Source organism: Micropterus dolomieu, linkage group LG19 (assembly GCF_021292245.1).
Source record: "Micropterus dolomieu isolate WLL.071019.BEF.003 ecotype Adirondacks linkage group LG19, ASM2129224v1, whole genome shotgun sequence".
Taxonomy (NCBI): domain Eukaryota; kingdom Metazoa; phylum Chordata; class Actinopteri; order Centrarchiformes; family Centrarchidae; genus Micropterus; species Micropterus dolomieu.
Genome location: NC_060168.1, coordinates 6,490,603 through 6,501,817, shown reverse-complemented (window position 1 = coordinate 6,501,817; position 11,215 = coordinate 6,490,603). Strand labels below are relative to the sequence as shown.

The 11,215-nt window shown below is 39.1% G+C and overlaps 1 protein-coding gene and 1 non-coding gene across 2 annotated transcripts; both read right to left on the bottom strand.

Annotated features, from left to right (window-relative positions):
• Positions 1 to 4,310: 4,310 nt before the first annotated feature.
• On the bottom strand, positions 4,311 to 10,079 carry LOC123958153 (DNA-directed RNA polymerase I subunit RPA1-like). Its single transcript, XM_046031409.1, has 9 exons — positions 9,840 to 10,079; positions 8,197 to 8,320; positions 7,839 to 7,942; positions 7,478 to 7,677; positions 6,915 to 7,082; positions 5,375 to 5,510; positions 4,851 to 5,005; positions 4,580 to 4,709; positions 4,311 to 4,433 (listed from the first exon to the last, which is right to left on the bottom strand). Exons 1-9 carry the CDS (start codon positions 10,077 to 10,079, stop codon positions 4,320 to 4,322), a joined length of 1,371 nt encoding a protein of 456 aa, XP_045887365.1. The 3' UTR covers positions 4,311 to 4,319.
• LOC123958396 lies at positions 8,768 to 8,904 on the bottom strand. Its single transcript, XR_006822055.1, has one exon. It is a non-coding gene; the product is annotated as a small nucleolar RNA SNORA5 (small nucleolar RNA).
• Positions 10,080 to 11,215: the final 1,136 nt, after the last annotated feature.

Here is an 11,215-nt window from a genome sequence, read left to right as displayed (position 1 = left end):
ACCTTAAGTGCAGCAGAAACTTTTTTGTAACCTTGGCCAGATCTGTGCCTTGCCACAATTCTGTCTCTGAGCTCTTCAGGCAGTTCCTTTGACCTCATGATTCTCATTTGCTCTGACATGCACTGTGAGCTGTAAGGTCTTATATAGACAGGTGTGTGGCTTTCCTAATCAAGTCCAATCAGTATAATCAAACACAGCTGGACTCAAATGAAGGTGTAGAACCATCTCAAGGATGATCAGAAGAAATAGACAGCACCTGAGTTAAATATGAGTGTCACGGCAAAGGGTCTGAATACTTATGACCATGTGATATTTCAGTTTTTCTTTTTTAATAAATTTGCAAAAATTTCTACATTTCTGTTTTTTTTCTGTCAAGATGGGGTGCTGAGTGTACATTACTGAGAAATAAAATGAACTTTTTTGATTTTTGGAAAATGGCTGCAATGAAACAAAGAGTGAAAAATTTAAAGGGGTCTGAATACTTTCCGTACCCACTGTACTTGCAAAGAATATTATGTAACACAACGTTTTCATATAAAGACGTATTTGATAGAATTGGTGGGGAAATGTTTTTAAATGCTTCACTTTGACAGAAAATATAGCAAGAGAAATCATTTCTTGATTATTAATCATTTTATTTCTCTATTTTCACCCTTTAAGGAATCATCTCATAAGATAAAATTGCTTGTAGCAAAACTGCTGAATACATTGCATCTTATTAACTTATGTTGCTGTGTGGTTGCTCAAAGGCACTTCTTAATCACCATTAAAATAATGCTGTACAAACATTATGTTTTGTGAGAGATAGCTTCAGGACTGACAGAATGAAAGTATTTTTACTTTGGCTCTTATTCTTTCCTTACTTTCCTCAGCATATAACAAAGTGTAATTGCTTAAATGCATTGCTAAGCCAATCAAAGTGTTGTTTAAGTGTTTGTGATTATCACTTTTAAATGATTGGAAATTTTAAAATGTTGTGGAAATGAAAAGGTTGCTCGTGCTGAGGCAAGTGTCACCATACAAGCAGAAAATCCTCCAGCCAAGAAGCTCAAAATGGCTCGTAAGATCAGAAGATTATATAAAAGATTTGACAAAATGCAAATGGAGGTTAGGGAGCTGAAGCGGTTTGGGAGTTACCTTAGGAACCAGAAAGAAATCAAAAAAAAGGACATGCCAACTTCCAGTGTGGAGCCTGCAAAACTAACCCATGCCCCACTCTCTAGGATGGACTCTGGTCAGGGTACTTTGTGGCATACAATCCTTTTGACTGTATGACACATATACAAGCCATATAGTAAAATGATTTGCCTTTGCTTAAGTACAAATTTTGAGAAAGATGTTTCATTTGAGATACTGTCTTTATTTCTTTAATAAGTCCTAAATCTCTTCATCTCTTGTACCTGACCTTTCTCTGTGTCGGTGCATGCTGAAGTCTCAAAATAAAACGCTAGTTCCCTCAACACTCTTTCGCTATAAATAAACCACAAAACAAATCGAGAATACGCCCTTATGACAGATGTGTTTATCTCGCCCATATGAAGGGAGGTGTGATAAAGTGGTGTGAAATCAGTGAGTCATGCAGGAGTTGTACTTCTTGACTTTATATTATTTTTGTTAAGTTAATAGTAATTTTTTAGTAAACTTTAAAACTTGTTTGTCCCATATATGCATCCCCAGATGATGTCAAAATAATTGTTTTGATCTGCAAAAAAGGCACTATATGCTAATGTGGTATCCACTGCTGGGAAAAGGCAAGCCTCCTCATTTTGTGCAGGAGGAAGGCCTTTTCTCTCCATCATAAAGTCAAAAAGAGAGAAAATAAAAGGGGAAATGAGTGTTGACATGAATTGGTTTAATGTATTCTGAAAAAAATATTATACTAACATGATTTATAGAGATCTGCATGATAGGTTTTATTTCCTTATTTGGTAAAATATTTTGAACTGAGGCAAATACTGGACAGAAGGACCATCTACTCATAAAAGGAAAAAGTAATGTAAAAAACAATCAATGTGATGATCAAGAAGCTAATCTCTTCCGAGAACACTTCCTCTTATATCACCACTAACGTGCACTTCCTGTGCTCTTCTTCTTCTATCCCCTTCAATTATCTTGTATTGACTGCACTTTTTGTTAACTTCCTTCCCTAGGTATTTACCCCATTGATGTTATATGTACTATGAGCTCTTACTAGTATTTTTTTGCTGCTCTTACTAGTATGTATTAGGTAGGTCTGTATTTGATGCTCTGTTGATGCTTGTATGTTGTTCCTCAAATGTAAGTCGCTTTGGATAAAAGCGTCTGCCAAATGAGTAAATGTAATGATCAAGTTCTGATAGCCACTGATCGTTTGAGATCGTTTGGGTGGGGTCCTCCCTGTCTTTTTCTTTATTTAAGTTGCTGACCCTAAAGCTCAGGAGGAGTAGAATTAGTTGATGCGAGTTGATTTTGGTTGAATAGAGGAGATTGCTCTGCTGTTTATAAGGGATCCAAGCAGCGAAGCCCTGTTGTTTTTTTCCCCCTCAATATTCTTTCTTTCTATCTTCTTTTTCTCCACTAAAAGTGTTTAGGCAGCAAAAACTGCTGGACGACAACTCACCAAAATTGGCACGTAGGTTGCAAATTCCATCCACTACTCAGGTAAAAAATGGCACTCTTGGACCTCATGGTGACGCTATAACAATCAACTTTGCGTTTTGCAATATTACTCGAAAACTGCTTTGTTTAGAGTCAAACTTCTACTTTCTACCACTTTTCTATAAAAACCTATTTTTGCGAACTCGTCCCAGACTTGAAACTTTGGCAGGATCACCGCTGATGAGGATCGCCGCTGATCAAAACATATCAAAAGAATTTTTTGTGTCTTTACATAATATTTTACCTAAATGCCCGTAATCAAAATTGGCTTAAGCTATTGTAACCAAACTTCATACTTCGTAATTCGCTGCATGGATTCGTACAAAATTCGGTTTGTATGATCTGGGGTCACTAATCAGTTCATGCATAAAATTTGGTAATGATTTTTCAAAGTGGGCGTGGCTTAGTACAAGAAATGTAAATTTCTAGACATTTCTCATTCCAAACTTCAATAAATCTAAGAAAATCCCCTATGCGTCCTAGAGAGCTGAAATGTTTTCAGCACATCCACTGATGTGTGACTAACGTTTGCCTCACTGCAACCTATGGTCAATTCAGAAGTCTGTCACTCTATATTTTTCAGTCTTTCTTTCTGTCTTTCTTCAAACGCTACCAAAATCTACACAGTCATCCTCTAGATGGCCGATATCAAGTGTTTCAAAGGGTTTTCAGATCGGTCAAACGGCTGCAGGGATATTCAGTATCTTGCTGTAACTTGTACAGTATGCACAACAGTTTCTTTTTTGCTCAGTGTTGGATCAAATGCCACCAAAATAATTGACAACACACCTAAAACAGCAGATTGATGTGTGATTTTTTTCAGAATTTTCTTACCAGCATTTTGACTGTTGTAACTGACAAAACTATCCAGGTATGGCACATGTGAGAACTTGTGACATGGTGGAGCTGATAGTGGCTGTGTCACCCGACGCTGGTCTCCAAACCACGTTTTGTCAAGAAAACACGTGAAATGTGAAACGGGAAATGATGCGAACAGACAGACGAAACAGCTGTTTGTTATTATAAAGACAGCAATTATAAAGACAAAGAATCTGGGTGAAAGAATGGATTAGCACAGGTAGCAGGGATCGTCTGAGCTACAGAGAGAGCTGGAGGGGAGTAAAAAGGGTTTTGCAAATTCCAGGGTTCAAATCCCCAGGTGACCAAGTCAGACTTGCTTGAGTCTAATTTTTCCATTTTATTTGGGTCCCATGACACTTTCTTATTTTTCTCTGCTAAAAAGTGTTTGTGCAGCTTAAACTCTTAAACACAAAGTGTTGCAGGTGGGTTGAACCTTTCACCCAGTAGTCAGGTACATATAATGACACTCAAGTTTGCGTTTTCGCAATTATCTCCAAGACTAAATTCTTTCATTACTTTAATCTCTTAAATCATCTGCATCTGTTCTTCTCTGAAAATGTCGAATGTTGCATTTTTTACGGCTTGCTTGTATCCTGATTAGTGCCGCTTGCAGCTATATTTCTTTTTGAATACTAATATATACACCTTTTTTAAAAGGGAGGACGTTACCTATTGCCTGAAGGGTCCAGGTAGAGCCTAGGATATTATAGAGAATGTTTGTGAGAACTTTGTAAACACTTTTTAGCATTTTTTGAAAATAAATATGTTTCTCTTTGGGTGAACGCCCCAAAGGAAACGAAAAAGAAGTACTCCTTCCATCTTCATACCTCCTCTTCCTGTTTGTCTTTGCGCTTGGCGTCTGAAGCATCAGCGTCTCCTTCGTTCCCCTGGTCATCAACAATCTCTCGCTCCTCTTCTCCATCCCCGTCATCTACCTGATGAATGTCAACAACAAACATACTTCAGCTTTTTTTTTGGAATTCAAAAGAAGGGAAAGCAAAGTTCAGATAAAACATTCAATGATGAGTGACAACCTAAAAAAGGGGATAATGAAATGAAGATAGGCCAATTAAAAACAAACCCCTGCTGTGTCAGCGGTTCCATCACCAACGGTGTCCTTATCTCTGAGCGTGGCCTTCCTCGTTTCAACGGCGATGGAGGCCAGCTTGGCGCTGCGCTTCTTAATGCCTTCGAGGAGAAGACGGAAAAACCTGGGAGAACAGGCAACCAAACAAAGAGTAAAAACAGACCAGATGAGAGGTTAATATGAGGTAATCATTTTATAATGGATTCTGCTACAGGGAAACTAACAGCCCTCACACACAAACACACACACACACACACACACCCACCTAGTTTCCATGTAGTGGAGGATCTGGTCAGGTGATAGCAGCTTATCGTCACAGTAACGGTCAGGAGGCAGGAAGTGAAAGGTCACCTTGAATGTCCGCAACTTTTCGTGATTTTCGATCCGTAATGTCTCTACAACATCAACCTTTTGCAGCACCTGCTCTCACACCCACACACCCACACACACCCACACACCACAAAGTTGTGGTGAGTTCTAGCTTTTACTTCCCCACACACTTCTCAAATGCAAAAGTGTGAGGTAAGCACACGGGTAAGGACATCTCCAAACACAACTCGGAACACTACTATTTACATGTGCAAACACAAAGTGAAAAAAAAGTCACAAAAAGGTGAAGAAAGGGAAAATTCTAGCGTGACTAAACCTGACAAAGAGACACCAAAAAAGCCACAAACAGAACTGATAGACATGGGAAGATGAGTCAAGCAAAAAAGGGATTATAGAAGTGCAAGTAAGTAGAGTAAGACCAAAACAAGGAACAAACACAGAGGGGGGGTTAAAACTTACCTCAGCCAGACAGACTCTGGTGAGTTTCTTACGGAGCATCTTGGCTCTCTTCAAGGCTTTCCTGTTGTTTAGCACGGGAACGCTCATCATGGGAGTTTTAATGTTGGAGCTGGCCACCATCAGGATCTCTCTCAGTCTGCCAGACAGATACACATGTATAGAGAGAGTGAGGCAGAGAGGAGAAGTATGGTGGAAGGCTTGATGAATGAAGCAGGGAAGAGTAAACAAGACAAAATTAGGAAGTGCTGATGTCGGAAAGGTGTTTCAGTAAAGGCTTTTTGTACAATTAACTCCAGAACTGCCCCGCTATGAGACGACAAATGCACAGACTCCAAGTTAAAATACTGGCAGTGCAAAAAGCATAATATTTCTCAGAGAAAAGGAAAAGCAAAGGGAACAAGAGAGACATATCTAATTACAACTTTATTTGATTTTAAATATGCATTCATGAGCCTGTTTCAAATCTTATTTGTCCCTAACAATCTGAAATGAAACCAACTTCTAGGCACTAATCAGTGAGCATCACTAGAGATGCACCAATCTGACACTGACTCAAAGCTGGATCAGGTGGACCTGAACATTTTGCTAGGACAGCTAACATCGCTTTTGTTTCACAAAGTTAGGAAGCTAACTGTTTAAGTCTAGCCTGGTGTTGCCTTACATATAAAAGAATGATTCCCAGTCTCGCCCGCACAGAGAGGAATACAGTTATTTATTTTACACTGGTATTGGATCTGTACTCTGCATCGAAATAATTTAATTTTTAACGGATTTCAGGGTGTCTGGTGCTTTAATCTTTTGTTAATTTTAAATGGCAACAAATGCTTCTTGCTATGGAGGCTACAGCCTTGGATCAGTATTTAATTACCTTTAATTTAATTTCAATGTATTCAAACCACATGTTTGGCTAAAATACTGTGCAGCTACCTAGACTTGAATTACACAATAAGAGCAGTTTATTATCAAAATATGATAGGTTACACATAAACTGTTAAATGACTCATGCTCACAGTGCGGCAGTAAGGAGGAGCTGTCGGTCCCAAACTTCAGATTGACTGTGATGCTCTAACATGTAGCCTGAGGTGAGTGGTAACACCACTGTATGGTGCAGACTACCGACAAGCCTCTTTGACTTTGCACTTCACAGCTGATCTTTCTTTAACCAGACTGTTGCACTTCATGTTCACGTCCACCCTTTCTTTTCATAACTCACTGCTGTAAATAGGACAGGAATAGTTACGTGGGGGCATTTCCCCTTTTATTTGACAGTATTTGATTTCTTTATTATTTATTTATTTATTTATTTATTTATTAGGCAGTACATCATGTGTACTATTACTGCACCTAAGTAAATTCAATGTCTACAGAATACTGGTGGGTAAAAGTGGGGGAGGGGGCATGTTTTTTTTTTTGCAGCAATGGAAGGTGTGTTTCAATTATCTTGCGGAGGAACTACACACATCTTGGTGTTTGCCCTGGATAACGTGTTCCCATGTACGTGAAAAGGGAAAGAACGCGTTCGGCGTGGAGGCGACTTTACCGAGGTATTCCCAAAGTGACGTTCATCTCTCCTCTGCCAGCAAAGTGGAAGGTGTTGAGGGTCATCTGGGTGGAGGGCTCGCCTATGGACTGCGCTGCCAGCAGACCTACTGCTTCACCTGGATCACACAGCGAGCGCTGCCACTTATAGTGCAGAAGCTGGCGAAGGCTGAGATCGCACAGAGAGAGAGACAGGGATTATTTTAGCTCACACAAAGGAAAAACTTTTTGTAGCCCTGCCAAAAAGATTTACTCTGAGCATCTGATGGTATTATTAATTATGTTTGTAAAATTATCAAGGTAGAGGGGAATCCCTGAAATGACCAAATAAAGGGCAGTAATATGCTCCCTTGTTTTATTGTGAAAGCAAGCGCCCCTGCAATGTCCAGTGCTATGGCGAGGAGTCCCTTCGACAAATCCAAGGTGAAGTGTCACCAAATCTAAATCCTTACATGCTTGCATATTTGGCTTAGGAATACAAAAGGGAAGGAGTTTTCAACTGTTATTTCAGTTTTAAGAAAGCTGTATTACGTTTCCTTACAGGAACAGATATTTATTCAGTACCTGTGGGCATCCAGGCTGTTGTGATTCACCGAGCCTCTGTCCTGCAGGTACTTGTCTGTGATGTCGTGAAAGTTTTCAGATACTGATCCAAAGCACACGTCAGGCCTTAACAAGCCCAGAGAGGGCTCAGGGCAACGGGAGGCCTTCCTGCTGTATTTTGATCTGCTGGATTCATCCAGGGAGTGCCACTGCTGAACGAGCTGCGGAGGAAGCACGAGTTCAAATGAGAGTTTGGTTTGACTAGGTTAAAGGGTCAGCAGTCCACTTCATACTGTATGACTGTAGTGTACTGAGGCTGTGAGAGTGTGACACCAAAATGGGCACATTTCTCAGACATCTGAATTTTGTTGGGCATAAATACCTGCAGTACAGCAGCCCTTCTGCTGTGGACATCTGGCTCTGTTCTTTGCTCTTCTGTTTGTTTCAGTTTGGCCAACTTCTTCTGGGAAAAAAGCAAGAACGCTCCTGACACGGAAAACAAAAACACACATGCCCAAACATTACAGACTGACGTTCACATAGGCAATGTACAGCCTTCAAATTCATGATCTACTGATCTAGAAAAGCTCATTGTGAGTTTTCAGACCTTATTTAATATTAGAAAGTGAGTTAGATAGATTTCCAAACAATACATGCATTTTAATCAACTTAAATACACTACAATATCTCAATATCTGATTATAAATCAGACAGCAGCGAGACGTAAGATCAAAATGTACCTCTGCGTGGACATGCCACCTCCCTCTTTGCTCTCCAGCGCTGGATGGCCCCAAAATGTTTATTAGCAGTGTGAGGATCCAAACGTGCCAAAACCTCATCCAGACCCTGGGACCTCTTGATGACCTACCAGGAATGAGGAAACACTTGGTTGGTGGCTTTTTTTGTTTGTTTTTTTTTGTTTTTGTTTTTTTAAAACACTGTTCAGGTTACTGTTCTACCAAACGGCATATTTTATTCAAACACAAAGACAACAACATTGTTTAAAAGATATGCACAGCTTCCTTTCTCTGTGCTAAATAAAAAGACTCGACTGTGTGGTGAGCCTGAGGTGAGCATTAACCTCAAACCGCACCAGTAAAACACTGAACTACAGGGAAGTGGTATCAATCTTGTCATCTAACATTTTGGTTTAACATTTAAAAGGAACTACAACTTGCATTTTCTTATACAAATTTGTGTTGTAAAAGGACAAATACATTATGACATTTACACAGTTACAAGATTAACATTTACTTTCAGTGATGAACAACTGGACAGTGATATTCACTAGTTCAGCTCTTGCCGCTTAGTGTTTGTGTGTAGTACATATTTATCCCCAGTGGCCATGTTAGAGCACCATGGGGCCCATGAACTACACCTTCACTGTGGCAGCCATTTTGGCCAGTGGCATCCACTGAGGAGGAAGCACTGAATTTGACAAGGCTGCGATTTTTCTAAATACTTATTTACAGCAGACTGTGGATTAGTCCTCATGCTCTGTCATTAGCATAGCTGCAGTTTAAAGTCTGAGTCAGGTTTACACCTCTGTTGTCAGAGGAGCAGCAGCTGTGCTTGTGGTTTAGCCTACGCTCGATCAGAGTCTCCGAGGCTTCTTTCAAAATCTGCAGCTGGTTCACTGCGTTACCTTCACAGAATTCAGTATAAAGGCAAATTTCTACAGCTTAGGTAATTTTTAATGCTTTGTAAAAAAAAAAAAAGAAAGAAAAAAGTATCATCGTGTGTGTCAAATAATTCTGTAATTGTATTTAAAAAGGAGTCACAGTTAAAGGTTTGAGATTAGGTGACAACCTGAAGAGGTCAATGCATTGTGACTTGTGGGATATAATTAGCCATCACGATTAGTATTCTTACAAAAAAGATGCTCCTTATAACTCCAGAACTTGCCTGAGACTCGTCACAATTTTAAGTTTTCTTCAGTATCAAAGTAATCCAGTGACTGAGACTGCAAACAGGAACTGCTAATAGTGAATTCAATGGTGCCGATTTGCAAACATGTACACAAATATAGGTTAAAAAATATATAATTACTCCCCAAATTATGGGCACTGTGGACTAAAAAATTATTATCACTAAAAATACAGTTTGTTTTAAACTTCTTTTGCAATTCGTTAATTCGTAATCAGATGTGACCCAGACACAGCCCCTGAATGTTCTCTCTTTCAATAACATGTGCACATATTAAGGTGCTAAACATAAGTCAAAAACAGATACCACCATTAAACACAGAAAAAAAAAAAAACATGCTAAATTAATTGAAATCATTTTCTAACTAGCCAAAATTTCATCTGCGTTATTTCTGTACATGTAATTATTCACGACATGATACCAACAACAACGCGGTAAGTGTCTTGCTCCGTTTCACCTCATAGTTGTCCTCTATGAAGGGGAACTGTCTTGGCTGCAGGAACTGAGTCTTGGGGATATCCAGCCCGTCTTCACCGTACAGGAACTGGACCACAGATCCATCGCTGTCCCTCACCGTCAGATCATACTGCACTACCAAACCCTCCAGATGCTTTATGACACATCTGCACAGGAAGAAAAGAGGGACAAGATAAGTAGAAGATTGGAGGACAATGTATTCTAGCAGGAGTGTCTTCATTTGGCGGTGGGTTTGCTCCCGTTCACATCATGGACATGTTTCTTTGCTCCACTGGTTCAGATATGTTTCACACTGTAAAATGATTATAAACGATTCCTTATTTGCAAAAGCCATAAGGGAGCAGCGTTTCCCTCCTAAATCACTTCGTATTTGGTGCAAAATATCTTTTTTAGAAACATGTTCAATAAATTCCCCCTCCCAATCACAAAACGTTAAATAACGTAAAATAAATTAATTATTTATTTTTAACACTATTTTAAAGAAACAAGAAATGCTGAAAGATATGAGAGTCCACCGTGAGAAAATTAGGAGCATTAAACACTTTCCTGCATTCTGGAGACATTTTCTGCTCCAATTTATGGTGGAAATGTCTAATTCAGCCAGCAGGTGACAATTCATGAATATAAAAATATAACAGAATATAATTCACTGATCAGCAGCTTGTTATGTTTTAGCTTACTTTTTTTTGGACATTGCACATTTGTTTCTTTTATATTTAAATTTCATTGCATGTTTTCTTATTGTGCAAATAAACCTTTCTCTAGCATTTTCATTTGTTAGTTAACATTTCTTTGTGGAAGCTATTTTTCAGAACATTTTTAACAAATACTGCCATCAGCCATTTCAAAATGTCCCCAGTGTAAATGACACCTATGGCCTTCTCATTGTTACAGAGGAAGCTGGAAGCAAGCAAGCAAGAGTTGCTAAAGTTCATGGACTCTGAAACTACATGCTTCCAGGAAAGTGTAGACAAAACTTGGCCACGTTAATGGCAGCTATCACTGTTTCCGTTGGTCTGCTTTAAACTTGTTTATACACTAAAACTACATCACACTCAATCTCACAAACCAAACACAGCGCCATGCCCACATACACATCAAATGGTTACTCAGAACAAGGCCTATTCTGACAAGACAAGGGCCTGTAAAACTCACATCAAAAATTAATACAATGTCAAAATGTTATGAGTGTTGTTTAGTTAAGAGTCTAAACAATCTGCAAATTAAAGGTTTGTGCAATTTAACTACAGTTAAAAATTTCTGCTTATATTGGGGTGGTGATGGCGCAATGGATAAGACTGTGCCTTTGGTGTGAGAGAGCATAGCAATGCTGTGTATAGCAATTGTAAGTCGCTT